The 16,196-nt window shown below is 40.5% G+C and overlaps 1 protein-coding gene across 9 annotated transcripts in view; it reads left to right on the forward strand.

The window, feature by feature from the left end:
- synj1 (synaptojanin 1) overlaps positions 1-16,196 on the forward strand; it is a 33,127-nt gene that overhangs the window by 1,274 nt on the left and 15,657 nt on the right. For 4 of the 9 annotated variants that reach the window (XM_077505706.1, XM_077505711.1, XM_077505712.1 and 1 more), the window contains exons 1-16: positions 242-629; positions 2,151-2,302; positions 2,380-2,466; positions 4,454-4,721; positions 4,813-5,038; positions 6,079-6,162; positions 9,871-9,932; positions 10,859-10,955; positions 11,180-11,355; positions 11,659-11,740; positions 11,927-12,079; positions 13,389-13,554; positions 13,678-13,701; positions 14,612-14,803; positions 14,909-14,993; positions 15,878-16,018. In XM_077505706.1, coding sequence (XP_077361832.1) covers positions 2,179-2,302; positions 2,380-2,466; positions 4,454-4,721; positions 4,813-5,038; positions 6,079-6,162; positions 9,871-9,932; positions 10,859-10,955; positions 11,180-11,355; positions 11,659-11,740; positions 11,927-12,079; positions 13,389-13,554; positions 13,678-13,701; positions 14,612-14,803; positions 14,909-14,993; positions 15,878-16,018 — 1,967 coding nt within the window. In that variant the 5' untranslated portion in view covers positions 242-629; positions 2,151-2,178. Of the gene's footprint in view, positions 1-241; positions 630-2,150; positions 2,303-2,379; positions 2,467-4,453; positions 4,722-4,812; positions 5,039-6,078; positions 6,163-9,870; positions 9,933-10,858; positions 10,956-11,179; positions 11,356-11,658; positions 11,741-11,926; positions 12,080-13,388; positions 13,555-13,677; positions 13,702-14,611; positions 14,804-14,908; positions 14,994-15,877; positions 16,019-16,196 lie in introns of those variants that run through there. The other 5 variants (XM_077505710.1, XM_077505713.1, XM_077505707.1 and 2 more) reach the window with 4 other exon arrangements.

Below are 16,196 nucleotides of genomic sequence, written 5' to 3' on the forward strand. Positions count from 1 at the left end.
AAACGAGTTGTACAATGACATTTTTACCAAACTATATTTTATTGTAGTTAAAATATGCTTATATTTACCATGAATGATGTGTTATATATATGTGTTTGGTGTCTCACATTTGTCGAGGTGTGCACTGTGCGGTGAAACCAGCTAACTCCCTCCCACCTCCAATTCCGATTGGATAGTCTGCATTCCAGAAGTCCGCTGCTATTGGCTAGTATAGATTGTCATCTATAAAATCGAGTCGGGCGAGTACACTCTTACTTTCCTGTGTTTATTGTATTAAAATATGAGTGTATTTGTTGTACATGGGGCTATATTAATATTTAAGCAACATATTTGTTTATGTTTATTACAGTTGTTGCCTTTTGCTAAGCCGCACTACGCTGAAATAGCCTAGCGTTGGAATGTACCATTGTGCCAACGCAGCGGGAAGGATTTTTTGTTGTGACAGCGGAGTCGCAACCCGGCGGTGAGATTCGGTAGGGCGAACAAGAAAAGCCTCCTTTTGCTTTACCTGTTTTACCTGTTTGTTTATTTATTTTATACATTGACACCGATGGAACCGGCGTCGGTGGGGCTACCTTAGGCGGTTTTTCCTAATGTCCACTGCGCGAGCTGACTGGCTGTTTGTTTAGGTAAATGCCGATTTGACGCAGCCCTCCACCTTACGACGGAAAGCTAGCGAATCAGCGATTAGGGCTAACGAGCTAAAGCTAACGAGGCTAAGAAGATTCTCCATTGCATTGATTTAAAAATTCTGTATACGTTTTAAAAATAAACCGTCATAAATTAACAGTCACAACGCGTTAACGTTAGCCACGCGTGTGTGGTCATTTATTACTGTGTTAAAATAGAAGTCGTGACTATGCGTGTGTGCCCACCGGCCTCTTTTGCCCCCCAATGGCTTTTAATCTGGACATTCGTACTGTAATTTAGCTTTTAAAGGATGATTTATGGTCATGTTATACCGAATGAATTCATGTCCTTCCTGTATGACATACAAGGTGACGGGTGTGTCGAATTGTGATTTCGAAATCCTCCTCCATCCGCAGTGAGGAAATCAATCGGATGATGGAAGGGGAGCATAAATGGCAACAGCACGTTGGTCCAGTGGTAGGCTCGCTTGCCTCACAGTCGTGAGGTTCGAATCTAGGCGACACCCTTCCAGAACGGAGTTTGCGTGTCCAAAAATTGTGCAAATGGGTGATTGTTTGTATGTGTCTGCGATTGTTTGGAAACAAGTAAGGGGTAGCCTATATATTGCCTGTTGTTATAGAAAATAGATGAAATCGTATGGAGATTATACATTTATTTGCTTTAGCCGCTCATCATGGAGCGTGTCCCAGCCAGCCAATTGCAGGTTGAATATAAACAAACAACCGTTCATGCCCACATTGACAAACTGTGAGGCGGATGTGCCACCCACTCTTTCACTTTGCTGCCTGCACATATTTAGCTGTACAGTTAACCTCCACATCATCTCGGTTTGGCATTCGTTAACTGCAGATTTATTTATTTTTTTGCCAGGGTAGGAGGGAGCCTATCCTGCATTATTTGCTGAAAAACTCACCTATATGCAGATTTTGTGATAAAGCCAATGACGACAGCGAGTAGAGGTGCTTTATTTAGACAAAAGTAGTCATACAAATCTTCTAAAAAACTTGAATAATTCAGTCACTCAAAATAATTACATTGGAGAAAAATCTCTGCCTAAAAGCTTTGCAGTGATCCTTTTTTTTTTCTTATTTGGACTAATGTTGCTGCCATTTAGTAATAAGCATGGGTCAGGAGGAACGTGTGTGTAAAAGACTTGATTACACAAATGCATAGTAAACAATGTCACTGACTCACATCACTCACCTGGGCAGGACCAGCCTTTTAAGGTCACACACATTCAAAATCACGGAATAGTGACCTTTTAGTATTGTTTAAGAATGCAAACTCATTTATTTTTTTTTATGCAATTACTCAAAATAATCAATGGGATGATTGGTACAATAATCATTTCTAAAAATGTTTAATAGCATTAATTACTGGCGGATTTCACCGTATTTCTACTGTGTGGTCTTTGATTTTTGTTGCTATCAGCAATATTTTATATTTGGATTGATTTTTTTTTTTCGTATTCTGATTTTGATATCTTTCCCCATTCCAAGTTGTAGGTCATTGCTTCTGGCATCAACAATGGCCTTCAGCAAAGGTTATCGCATCTACCACAAGCTGGACCCGCCTCCCTACAGTGTCATCGTGGAGACGCGCACACGGGAAGAGTGCCTCATGTTTGAATCCGGGGCCGTCGCCGTCCTCTGTAAAGAATCTTCGTTTTCAACCCTATACTGTTTCATCGCACCACCTGTCTCACGTTTTGCTCATCTTCGTTTTCAGCGGCGGCTGAGAAAGAGGCCATTAAAAACACATACTCCAAGATCGTGGATGCTTATGGGATCTTGGGCGTCCTCCGTCTCAACTTGGGTGAGCCACACGCACAAAATAATATCACTTGATTGCATGGTCTGTCGTGCCTTGACTTATGAGTGCCTTAAATTGTGAGTCGCTTGGTTGATTGTTTACGCTTTGTGTTGAGAGTTTGAGTGGCGGACGAGCTTCGGGTATGCAGCAGCAGAAGGGAACTGGGTGGTAAACAAACGGCGCAATTAAGTTACTGAGATGCACTTGCATGTGGCAAGGAGATCCACAGTTGCTCGTGCACTTTCAACCGGTTATTGAACGGGACAAACAATCAAATGCTGAAATAAAAAGCGAGAATACTTCAAGGTGCAACTGCATCTACTAGGGGTGTGAATTGCCTAGTACCTGACGATTCGATTCGTATCACGATTCACAGGTCACGATTCGATTCGATACCGATTAATCCCGATACGAATTTATAAGTCGATTGTTGCGATTTTTTTTCATTCAAATTTAGAAAATACTAATCAGTAAGCTTGTAGAGTGTAAGATTTATATGAAAATGTATTATTTATTTATCTGAAATTTCAGTCTTATAGAGGTTGTAATCTGTTTCATGTTTGAACAGCATTAAAATAAAATATTAAGGCTTAATGTTCCGTTCATATAACATTCTTCCATGCTCAAGGTGTGAATCCTAACCCGAAGTCAGACGTTTTGTTGAATATTTTTCCATTAAAAATGGAAGTTTAAAAATCGATTCACACACACACACACAAAAAAAAAAAGAAAAAAAAAAGGCAATGATGATAAGACGTTGAATCGGTAAGACTACCGAATGAACAATTCTGAGCTCTTTTAAAAAAAAAAAAAAAAAAAAAAAAAAAAAAAAATCGATTCAGCCGCCTATTGAATCGATTCGAGAATTGCGCGATGTAGTATCGCGATATATTGCCGAATCGATTTTTTTTTTTAACACCCCTAGCATCTACTGATGGCACTCACTACTTGACCATACCTCTTAAAGGCACACATCCAGCATCTAAATATTTCTGTATATATAGTATGTACACTTTATACATCTCCCCTTACTGTATTTATCATTCTTTGTAAGGTAATTCAAGTTAATGTTACTGTTTCAAAGATTTCTTGGTATCAAGAGAATTAAAGGTTCTTATAACCTGTTTTTAAGGATGTCTTTATCGTTTGCTTTTTCTTAGAAATAAAAAGTTTGCAACAAACAAAATGAATGTATTTTTAAGGCCATATCTCCCAGCCTTACATGCCATGTAAATCTAGCCTTAGACTCCATTTTATAATCTGCTTTCTCTTGTCCTCTGTATGACCTTCAAAGCCGTAATCATAGCAAGTGAGAAAAAAACTTGTCTTCAAAGATAGAGTGCAGCCATGTTTATCATGGAGGAAATGTTCCAATGCACCCTGGTCCATGATTGGTGAAAATTTGTGATGTAGAGAGACCATATTGGGGGAAAAACCAAAAAAAAAAAAAATCAGATATTTTTTATATACCTAGTCTGATGCTTCCCACACGCTTTAAAAAGTATTTAAACTTTATTGAGGCACTTATTAGTATTCCTGAGCACTTTTTCTCACTCTCTCCCTGTCAAGAAATTAATATAACATCACTTTAATGAACTGAAAAGACGCACCATTCTCCCAAATAGGAGGCCAAGTGTGCTTGCTTCTGGGTGTTTGTCATTCCCTGTTGAAGTTTACAGTGAACCAACACAAAACAAAAGACAAGCAAACAATTTACCCAAATGTTCAACCAAACCACATCGTTTCATCTAACAAAAGTATGCTAGCTTAATGCTAACATACAGTGCAAAAACGTCATAGTTGGGCTAACAGAAATTAGCATAGACGGTATGAGAATTGTAAAACACACACAGAACAGCAACACACAGAAATAGAATATAGTCACACTGTGAGAACGATAAACCGTGTGATAGCTGTAGTCTACTGAATCAAGCAGCACCAAAGTCCGATAACCTTCCAAAGATTTCCCCCCCTTCTTTCCATACCGCAGGCGACTCCATGCTCCACAGCCTGGTGGTGGTGACTGGCTGCAGCTCGGTGGGCAAAGTGCAGGAGTCGGAGGTGTTCCGGGTGACGCAGACGGACTTTGTGTCGTTGAAGAACGACCCCGGCGACGAGGAGCGCATCGCCGAGGTGCGCAAGGTGCTCAACTCGGGACACTTCTACTTCGCCTGGTCCGCCTCGGGCATCAGCATAGACCTGAGCCTCAATGCGCGCCGGCGCATCCTGGAGGATACCACGGACAACCGCTTCTTCTGGTAGGAGCGCTGACAAGTCAACCCTCGGTATTCGGAGGCGGGAGGGGGGTGTCAGTTGCTTGTGGATTTTCATCCTACTGTTTGCTACTAGGAACCAATCCTTGCACCTGCACCTTAAGCATTACGGCGTCAACTGCGACGACTGGCTGCTGCGGCTGATGTGCGGCGGCGTGGAGATCCGCACCATCTACGCCGGGCACAAGCAGGCCAAGGCGTGCATCTTCTCCCGCCTCAGCTCGGAGCGGGCCGGCACACGCTTCAACGTGCGCGGCACCAACGACGACGGACAGGTGGCCAACTTTGTGGAGACCGAGCAGGTGAGCGGCAAAACCAACATACTCGTGTGAAACATGACGTGCGTGTGGCTGGAATGTCGTTTGGAGTACTGCTGTCACTAACGACTTTAAAAAAAATGTAAGTCTCCTATTGATTATTCAATCGATTAATTAAAAATATATATATATGTATATATTTTTTTTTAGAGAATTTTTTTCTCTAAAAATTTTTTTTAATATTATTTATTTCTTATAAATAATTTTTTATATTTATTATTTATTTTATATATCTATTTAGTGGATATAAATACTCATTGTTCCTTATCTTCTGTACACATATCACACAAACACCAACGAAACGGTTAACATTCGTGATTAGTATTAGCCCCAAATAAACTTGAATCACTTAATATACTTTTCCCGAAAATCACTTCATAGTCCAACATATGAAAAATACAATTTGATCAAAATATTAGACTTTTTTTTTTTTTTTTTTTTTTCTCCAGCCCTAATGAGGAGATGAATCCTCTCAAGTGGAGTTTGATGCGGTCAACTCATTAGGTTGTGTAGCTGCTCCCGTCCGTCTGCAAGCTCCCTCAAACTAAAACAGTTGTTTGCACGCTGGTTGGTTATCTATTCACAGCACCGCAGCTTTTTATTTACTTGATACATAAACGTCTGTTACCATGTTTACCTTTTCCTATTTGCCGGTTGATTGTGTGACAAATGCTAGTTCTAATCTCACCATTGCTCAATAGTGGGAAGCTAGCTGGACTTTCTACGCTTTAAAATAGGCTTGTTACTTCTTCAACCTCTATAGATGATGATACGATGTAAAAAAAATACAAATAAAATGATGGCGAGAAGGAACGCTAACGTGTTGACTCGGATTTTTAAAGGGGCTGTCTGTCGGTTTCACTCAGGAAAATGCACTTTTTAAATACAGGATTTAAACAAACAAACTACTTCTTGGCCTCGTTTGTGACACGCCACCCCAACCATAACCGTTGTATGAGAAAATGTGTTTCAGTTTGATAAACTTTTGAATGTTTTTGAATCGTCTGTGTCCTTGTGTGGAACAGGCCATCTTCCTGGATGACAGAGTGTCGTCATTCATCCAGATCCGTGGCTCCATTCCGCTGTTTTGGGAGCAGCCGGGGATCCAGGTAAGGCAAAAAGAAACTCCACTTGTATGCTCAGCCGCTCCTAAAAAGCTGAGCATGTGTGTCCGCGAATGAGGCCAACGCCGCACTTGGCTGTGAAAAGTGTCCATTTCACTTTGGAGCGGCAGGAGTGTTGCGTTTGACGCCCGAGATGGCAGCCGAGCGTTGCCGCTTAACACATCTCCGTGTCCGTGTTGTGTTCAGAAAAAGTCCCTTAAGGGGGTTTTGTTGCACCTGAACGACAATCGGCAAGCCAGTCGACGCGATGACAACCCTCACTTGGTATAAGGCTCTTTCTTGCTTGCTTGTTGCGGTGTTGTTGGTTTTGGATTCACTTGGTCTTGAGGGAATCTGTGCAGTATCATGAATAAAATCAGTAAAATATTCGGTTCATTGGCAAAAAATAAAAAAATAAATAACATGGTCAAAAAAACACATTTCATACATAAATATACAACCGAAAGGGTGTAGGCAGAAGCAACATCTTTTCATTTTTGTGCCTACGCCTCTAACACTACAAAATAGAAGAAATAATCAATAATTGTATGTTTTAGAAAGCACCAAATAAAGACAAGGCGCTCCACAGCAAGGTCTAACCTTGCACGTACCCTCCAAGCGAGCACAATAGCAACAGTGGTAAGGGGAAAAACTTCCTACTTCATTTTCAATTGTAGGAAGAAACCTCAGGCAGACCGGGCTCAGAGGATGACTATCTGCCTTGGTCATTCTAACAGAAGGAAAACAATACAGTGTACAAAAATGCGGTTTTGAACCCAAATCATCCAATAGAAAACATGAAATTATGACCAAAGGAAAATAATGCCAAACATTCAACACACATCAACTTCTTTATACTGGCATATAAATCTGTGATTATATTTCCAGAGTATAGCTCATTATCATACCACAAGTTTTTTTTTTTATCATACTTAATGACATACAGGTTTTGATACTTTCAGAACAGTTGTTGCACCGATTGACACCTTTTACTGACACACAGTGACGTTTGACATTTGTACGGATTTTTGGTTTTTCAAATAGTGATCCTCTGAGATTATATTTGTCTCTGACTTTAAACCTGTCTGGATACTATGTGGTAACGGTCCATTTTTTGCCTTAAACATAATTTGGAGTGTTTTAAAACGTACTATGTCATTAAATATTAATATGTTTAACTGAATAAAAAGTAGATTAGTTGATTCTATAAATGTTTTTTGACTAATAATTTGCATTGCTTTCTTTTGCAACAAGAAAATAGCATTAGTACTTGTTTTATATGTGTTTCCCCAAACCTCAAAACAGTAAGTCATATATAGAACAACGAGTGAAGAGTAATAGATTTTGACATTTTCATTTTGACAGTTTATATGATATTTCCAAGATAATTTACTATCGATTAGTACCCCTAGAAATTTAATTTCTGTCACAGTATGAATTTCAACCTCATTCTAAATATACTCTTACCCTGACTTACTAGGGCATCAAAATTTTCTGTGTAAGCTGCAGCTCGACTGAGTTGTAAATAAAATGCAGTAACTAACTTGCTCCAAAATGTATGCACAATGAAATTAATTATAAAAATAACTTTTTATCAAGCAACGCAACGTATATAAAAAAAATAAAAATTAAAAAAAGAAGTCATTTCCAGGGGGCTGGAAACGGATAAACATCATTGAATTAATTTCAATAGGGGAAAATGTATTTGAGCTACAGGTGAAGTGTGGTGAGAGAAAACACTAGCATATTTGTGACTTTTGAGTGTGTGCGGCTTTATAAAGTGGGACCTGGCCTGGTGAGTGACGTGGGAGCCCAACCAGTTAGTCGTAAGTCAAAGTAGAACTTGTACCACAAAAACGTAACCTTTTCAAGGCTGCGCAATAATGCGAGGTTGGTCACTATTGTCGGTTGTACCTTTTCCACAAATGGCTTTTTTCAGGCTTCTGATTGGTTAAAATGGATATTGAGCTCAGCGGCCAACAAACGGCACGTATAAACTGAATAAAACTCATATTGGAGGAAAAAAAACTCCAACTGTATACGTGTAGACTTAAGATGCTTTTTGAATTTAATTTGACATTGCACAGATTTGTTTTTGGGAAGGGAGGCTGACTGTTGGTAGATGCCGCATCGGTAAAGGGCATTTCTCTGTTTTCCTCAGCTCCCCAACATCTTTGGTCAGGTGAGAGCCTGGTCTGAAAACACCGCCCTCCTCCGACTCCCCGCCTGAAAGTGCTTCCGCTTCATTTTTTAGTCAGCAGCTAGCTACATGCTGCTAACTCTTAATAATAAAACACAGGGGAGGAGAACCGGGGCTTGTTTTCAGACGCTTTCCAAATGTTGTTAGTGCTTCCTGCTTTTGAGGTCCTGCTGTAGCGCTCCCACCAGTTCCCTCCACCAATGTCCCATCCCGAAACTCTGCAGAGGAAAAACAACACAAAGCAGACTCGTGTTTGTAGTTCCCCTCCACTAGGTAAAACTTACTGTCGTGATGCTAAAAAATATGAGGTGCCCATACGACTTTTTTGTGTTCCATTTTGCCCTGGGATTGGCTGGTGACAGTTGAGGCTCTCACCAAGCCTGATTAAAGCCACACACACTCAAAGTCATAGATTTAGTATGGAAGGTGGTTCATCGACAAAAAATTGACCAACAGTCAAGTTGAGAAAATGTTCACTTAAGGACCTCTCATCTCTTTCAAAGCTTTTAAAATTATTATCTTGAAGATTCCACGATTTTTAGTGTCAGACTTAAAAAACAAAAAAACAAAAAAAAAACAGGTGTGAATATTAGTCAATTGAGACAACTTGATTGCTTTTCCAAATTAGAATACATGTTATTGGAACAGCACTGCAGGTGGAGGAAATAAGAGCGGCTCGGGGTGAAGATGTAAGCGACGCTTCTCGGGTAGCAGGACGTTATTAAATATTAAATCACGCCAAGCGACACCAATGGAAAGCATTAATCAAACGAAACCTGCTGCTATGCCTCACGATGCGAAACTCAGTAGAGCTTGGAGGGTGGCTTTATGGAAAGAAGGGGGGGCAAAAAAGGAATGTTTTCCATGACGACAAGCAGAAACCTGCGACATTCCTGCGCTGATAGGCGGGCTTGGCTTCTGTGCTCCAAATGAGCATTTTCAATGAGTCACCGAACACCAGGAAATAGATGAGAGTAGGTTACAGCCTTATTTCAAACTGGAATCAATTCATCCGAAAACATTTTCACAGCATTTCATTTTGAGATACTTTTAAAATTTTGAGGTGTGGGATGAATCAAATCATTTTAGAATAAGGCTAGTATGACTAGGAATGTTGGATGTCGCCAATCCGACTAATCACTCTTTGAGAATTCACCAATACATAGTCCTGGTAAATCAAATCAGCCCCCCAAAAAAGTGGTCAACCTGCACTCAAAGCCAGATTTGCACCCAATGTTTCCATGTGACATTTTTTCATTGTCCTGATTAATCCCCAAGAAAAATAAAAAGCAATGAACCAAAATCCTTGGTGGAGGTGATGAAAGTGGAGTTAAATGACGCTTAAGTGCGAGCCCCCTATTTCCTTTTGTACTTTGTCCTTCGCCACGCTCAAAGTCTTTGTGCAAACGCCAATCTTTTGCTACCAAGTTTTTTGCCCACCTGTGACAAACTGTATGCTCTGCTTATGTTCTGCTTATGTTCATGCCTGCCTCTTGCCTTATCTGCCCCCTCAGGTCGGCTCTCACCGCGTCAAACTCTCCCGAGGATTTGAAGCGAACGCGCCAGCCTTTGAAAGGTACTTCCAAGTATATGCGATTTATCGGCACCATCACGAAGGACACAAGCGCCTCTAGACGAGCTGCCAGAGCTAATAGCCGAGAAGTCAATTTTCATTGGCCTTGGCCTTTGACGGGCTGGGGGACATTTCATCAAAGTGTTGTCATCTCTGTCAGGTTGCAGGTGGACATTTTGTGCTTGGGCGCACAGTCACTCTCTCCTTAAGATGGCCGTCCTAATCTATATGCTACACCTTGCACGCGGTCAACCTTATCAACTTTTCTGGCAGTCTCGGCCTAGTGATCACATTTCAGAATAACTATGACTAAAACACACACGCCATGTTGTCCTGAATTAAGACCCAAGCTATTTTTTTGTTAATGAAAACCAGTTAATGAAAAAGTAGAAAACAATTGAGAAGGGAAAGCTGCATTGCATAAAAAATGCCAGGAGTCCTTCTACTTTGGCTTTAGCGTTTAAAACCAGTTTATTAATCTCAGAAGGGCAGCTACATTTTACAGCCTTTGTTGGAACAGAGCTACAGTCTGGCAATTGTAACTAGAGAAAGATAATTGAAAAAAAAGTTAATCAAAGTAATGCCATCTCTCCCTCGCACCCCCACAGCCATTTGGGAAATGGCAAAAGGGAGGTTTATAAAATGAGCCTAAAGTTGCTGCTTCTAACCAAAGTGTCACAACTTCATGTTTTGCAAAGCATTGATGAAAATTACATTTTTACATTACATTTAGAGTCCTCTGTCTTTCTAGTATAAGATTTGGGGAAAAAATTGACAAAATCTCTTGGACGAGTCGGTTTTTGAATTAATCTTTGGAAAAAAAGTCACCTAAAATAAATGACTTCCTGTGTGTTTTCAGATATTGTCTCTTGAGACTTTTATTGTTGATCAGTTTTGTTTTTTTAGGCTTTACTTTGATGTTTTTCCAGACACTTCACCGCCCTGAAGAGGTTGTATGGCAAACAGGTGATCATCAATTTGCTTGGCAGTAAGGAAGGAGAACACATGCTCAGCAAAGCCTTTCAGGTCAGAACCAAAAATGTCCCAAAATCGATCCTCAGTTTTGTTTTGTTTTTGGTGTATTAGTGGTATGTAGTTGTACTACATTTAAGTGCAGTTCAGTTGTATTTAACTTTATGCAGACTGTGGCGGAAATTGGAAAGCAAATGTTTTTTTCCTGCTGCTTATATAAATAACTAGAGAAGCATATTTGCAGTCTCCCCATTGATGTATTTTTATTTTGCTTCCAGAGTCATTTGAAAGCGTCGGAGCACGCCGCGTCAGTCAAGATGGTCAACTTCGACTACCATCAGAACGTGCGCGGTGGTAAGGCGGACAAGCTGCACAGCGTGCTCAAGCCGCAGCTTGGCAAGTTCGTGGAGGAGTGCGGCTTCTTCTACTACTCGGGAGAGATGGGCATCACCAGGTCATTCATACTTTTAGGCATTATATAGTGGAGATGGGCTTTCAGCATACAAGTCCTTCTGTTTTGTTTTGTTTTGATTTTTGGGTTTTCCTTTGCTTTTGACTTGAGAGCAAAAACTTGAGATATGACAGCCATGATCTTTCGTGTCAAGCTAAACATCAAACAAAAACAATTACACACATTGTATAATTAAAACAACCACACAACCTTTCCTTCCACTAGAGTTGTGCTAACAATAATAGTGACTATAAACAGACTATAGCGTTTATGTGTTAGCGTTAACACTTGGCATGTCTTTTTCAGGAGCCAAGGTGGCACCATCAGAACAAACTGCCTGGACTGTTTGGATAGAACCAACAGCGTCCAAGCCTTCTTTGCCCTGGAGGTACAGTAGTGCTCGGGGCTGGGTGATCAATCGAGTTAGGGGAAATAACGGGGAAGGGTTGAGGCTCATTAATTTTATGATTTGTTGGGGAGGCACTCCAGACACATAATTTGCATTGAATAAAAAAACTCAATTTTTCATAATATTTCCCCCTGAAACCAATATTAATGTGTCTGCGTTTTTCAGATGCTGTCGAAGCAGCTGGAGGAAATGGGCCTGACAGAGAAGCCTCAGTTGGTGGCCCGCTTCCAGGAGGTGTTCAGGACCATGTGGTCCGCCAACGGCGACTCGATCAGCAAGATCTATGCGGGAACTGGTGCTCTGGATGGCAAGGCCAAGGTGTTACACCCACACGCTGCTTCTACACACACACATGCCATGCTGATGTCTTGAAAAAACACCATCATGTTGCGTGTGTGTCTTACTGCGTGTTCTCTTAACTTGTGTCGTGTGCTATCTATTTTTGCCGCCCTCCGGAACGATTTGCACTTGCGGTAAGTTCACGTTTGAGCCTTTCCTGTCTTTTTTTTTTTTTTCCCCGAATCTCTCATTTCAGTATTCGTGGCGGGATGGGATGAGAAGCTTTTCTTCTTCTGTGGTTTTGATTTGAGGAATCCTTTCTTTTTTCTGATGAGGATCAGACTTGATGTGATTGACAGAAATGTCGGCGTGGTTCTTTTATTACAGTCTTTCCCAACCACTGTCAGTTATCCAGTTTTACTGAAATTGTCTCATTCTTGACAAATTTAAATATTCAATTTCACTTGAATGGTTTGAAAATCATTATCTGTAACAAATGTATATGTTCAGGCTCAGCTTTCTATATCAGCGACGTAAAGTGGCAGGCAGAACAATTTAAGGTTCTTCCACTGTGTGGCTCAGACTGCAATTCACCTGTGTCGCCACCTGTTGGTATTCAAGTAAACTCAACTGTTCTCACCTCACAGCAAGCAGCAGTTTGGCAGATAGTGAGCAGTTCTTCAATTAACTCATTCGCTCCCAGCGATTTTCACAGAAGCAAGCTCGTTCGCTCCCAGCTGTTTTGCTGGATTTTGGACTGATTTTGCAAGGCCCACAGAATATTGTGTTCAATTGCTATAAAAACATGGAACCTATCGAAAGAAAGATTAAAGTCTGTTCTTTCATCAGGAATAAAAAGTATATTTCTATCTGTTTCCGTTTTGCAGCAATTAGCATTAGAATATAGCTAAGTAATTGAGCTTTTTTTTTTTTTTCAACATGGCCCTGGTTTGCCCTGCTGCCACCTGCTGACCGTTTGTGTAATAACTACCATTTCTGCAACCGTTCTTTGCAGTTGAGAGGCAAAGCCTTCTGTATGCTCTAGCATAAAAAAACAAACAAAAAAAGCGTAGAAATATGTCTTTGGGACAGTTGAAACATTAAAAAAACCATTTATATGTTATTGGGAGCAAATGAGTTAAAGCCTTCAAGCTTGTTTATTACTCTTTGCATAATTTTTGCTTGGTCAAATTTCTATGTGCATTGGTTGGAAAACACTGTTGTTTGATGGAAAAATGGAAATTGAACAAAAAGCAGGATCCCTTGTTCCCAAATCAAAGCAAATCCACATGGCCACGCGTCCGCCTTCAATATAACCAGACATCTCCTTGTGTCACCGTCCATTAAGGCGGGAAAGCTGAAAGACGGCGCTCGCTCGGTGACAAGGACCATCCAGAACAACTTCTTCGACAGCTCCAAGCAGGAGGCCATCGACATCCTGCGGCTTGGCTCCACGCTCAACAGCGACCTGGCCGATAAAGCGCGGGCTTTGCTGACCACGTCCAGCCTCTACGGTAAATCCAACGACACTTCCTTTTCCTCAACTGGGATGAGCTGCTCTGTCCCGCCATCATGGCGGCCTGATCGTTCATCTAACGTGACTTTTTCTTCCTTCTCTCCATGCTGCGCTCTGTTAGTCACTGAGCCCGTCTTGCAGTCAGGTACAGTACCTGAGCGTCCCTGACGTGGACCGACTCTGTCCTTCACTCTCATCTCATGCGTGCTGGTTGTTTCAAGGCGACATATTTTGCTCCGCCCCTCCCACACCCGCAATTCTATGACATGCCCCAAGGAGCACATTGTTGTCAGAGAACAGTTACCACATTTTCCTTTTCCCCTAAAAAAATAAATAAATAAAAATCACCAGAAAATATTACTTTTTCGAGAGAGATTTCAACTTTTCGCTTTAAAAGTTCAACCTTTTGTTAGCTTTTTCTTTGTCTTGAAAAATTCTACTTTTTGTTGGAAGATTCCTTTGGACGCCTGTAATAGATTTTAAAAAATAAATAAACACATTTTAACGTAAAAACAAAAAAACATTTGTGGCAATGAAAAAAACTAAGGAAAGAAAAAAATTCTTCTGCCAGTAAAAAAAGAAATCATATGTATTTAAAAACTCCTGTCAGATTTTTAATAATATTATTTTTTTTACTGTTAACTTTAACTGCGACTGGTGATAGAACTAGAACGCTCTACTTGTGGAAGCAGAACCAAGAATATGGGAGTAAAAATGTGAGCAATTGTTAAAACAACAAAAGCTTTTTCAGTGATTGAGGCAGCACTTCATAACTTGAACTTCAAACACGAATTTCATAACCAAGTAGAGCCTAGAGTGTGGTGGAAAAAACTTACATATGTCCCCTTTTTGTCATTTTTTTTTTCTCATCCATCCCTTTTGTGTTAAAAGCTTTATTTGCTGTAAGTGAACACATCTACCATCAGTTACTTTCATGACATTGTCTTTAATTTCATTTATTAATTCATCCACTTAGAATAGAAGATCCAATCCAAGAACCGTATGACAAATATCTGCGTCCACACGCTCATTAGTCCAACCCCCTTTTTGTGCAGCCTCCCCCAGGGTGCTGCTAGGCATGTGCCAGAACCACCGCAAGTACACGCGGCCCAAGCAGATCCGGGTGTGCGTGGGCACGTGGAACGTTAACGGCGGCAAGCAGTTCCGCAGCATCGCCTTCCGCAACCAGACGCTCAACGACTGGCTGCTGGACGCCCCCAAGATCGCAGGGCACCCCGAGTTCCAAGGTGCATTGACGTGTGTTTAATGTCCACTTTTGAGTTCTCGATCACAAATTTTCACCTTTGCACCTTTTGATCATTGCAATTGACTGTTTTAACTCTTCTTTCCAGATAGCAAAGCCAACCCTGTTGACATTTTTGCCATCGGCTTTGAGGAAATGGTCGAACTGAATGCTGGAAATATCGTTAGCGCCAGGTATGTACTCATAGATGTTGACAAAAGTATTGGGACGCTCAGTCGTATGCAGTGAATTCATCAGAAGGGGGACTACATCCTGTAATTCATTTTAGAAAGACATTTTGTATGCTTCCAAATTGGGCCCATCTGACCGTTTTTAAAAACAAAATTGCGCACAAATGTTTGCCCACCCCTGTTGTGATGGAGCCTTACCAGCAGGGTTATTATAGTTTGGGAATTTTTCATTTTAGTTAATTTTTATTTTGTTTTGAGTTTTGTTTGTTTTTAATTTAGTTTTACTTAGTTTTCAGGGTGGTTCTGTTAGTTTTTATTAGTTTTAGTTATTTAATAAATGCTTAGTTTTAGTTAGTTTCATTATTAGTTTTTTTTGTTTGTTTGTTTGGTTTTTTTTTTTACTTGTGCGCAATATTTAAAAAACACCATGGGAGGACGTCATCTGAAGGAATGTCACTTCTGTGTGACACTTTCAAACGTCCTTATTCCGGTTAAAATCAAAATAAATCTACTTAATGTCACATTTAAAATCATCCCCAAAGGTTCATGCATTAAATTAATTGCCAAAGACTCAAATGAAGAACATTTTTGCTATAATTAGTTAGTTTTGTAAACATAAAATGTCAGTTAGTTTTCGTTTTTATTTTATTTCGTTAACAAAATTGTTTTTTTTTGTTTTTTTTTGTTTTTCCGTGAGTTTTGAAATAATCTTGTTCACCAATGAAGAAGGAGAAAGAAAGAAAAAAACAAAAACAAAACGCCTTAACGAAAGTTTTCCCACGAGAGCAAAAATGGTTAGCCTTGCAAAATGCCACATTTTCTTCACAACACTTTTGTCCACTCGATGTGGCGTCATAGTTGAGCCCGTGTCACTGATGTCCCGGCAGCACCACCAACCAGAAGCTGTGGGCCGCCGAGCTGCAGAAGAACATCTCGCGGGACCACAAGTATGTTCTGCTGGCGTCGGAGCAGCTGGTGGGCGTGTGCTTGTTTGTATTCATCCGCCCGCAGCACGCGCCCTTTATCAGGTACGCTTTTCAAACTGACCCCTGGAGTCCGTATCATTCCTTCTTTCTGTTTTCTGTTGGCAATCGAGTGACTCATTTTATTGAGCGAGCATTAATATAGCTTGTCAGCCACCAAACAGATATGCATGACTCCTTATGTGTCATTGTGTTGAAAGAATAGAAATAATGCTAGTGAAAT

The sequence above is a fragment of the Festucalex cinctus genome, chromosome 18 (assembly GCF_051991245.1).
Source record: "Festucalex cinctus isolate MCC-2025b chromosome 18, RoL_Fcin_1.0, whole genome shotgun sequence".
In the NCBI taxonomy this organism is placed as follows: Eukaryota; Metazoa; Chordata; class Actinopteri; order Syngnathiformes; family Syngnathidae; genus Festucalex; species Festucalex cinctus.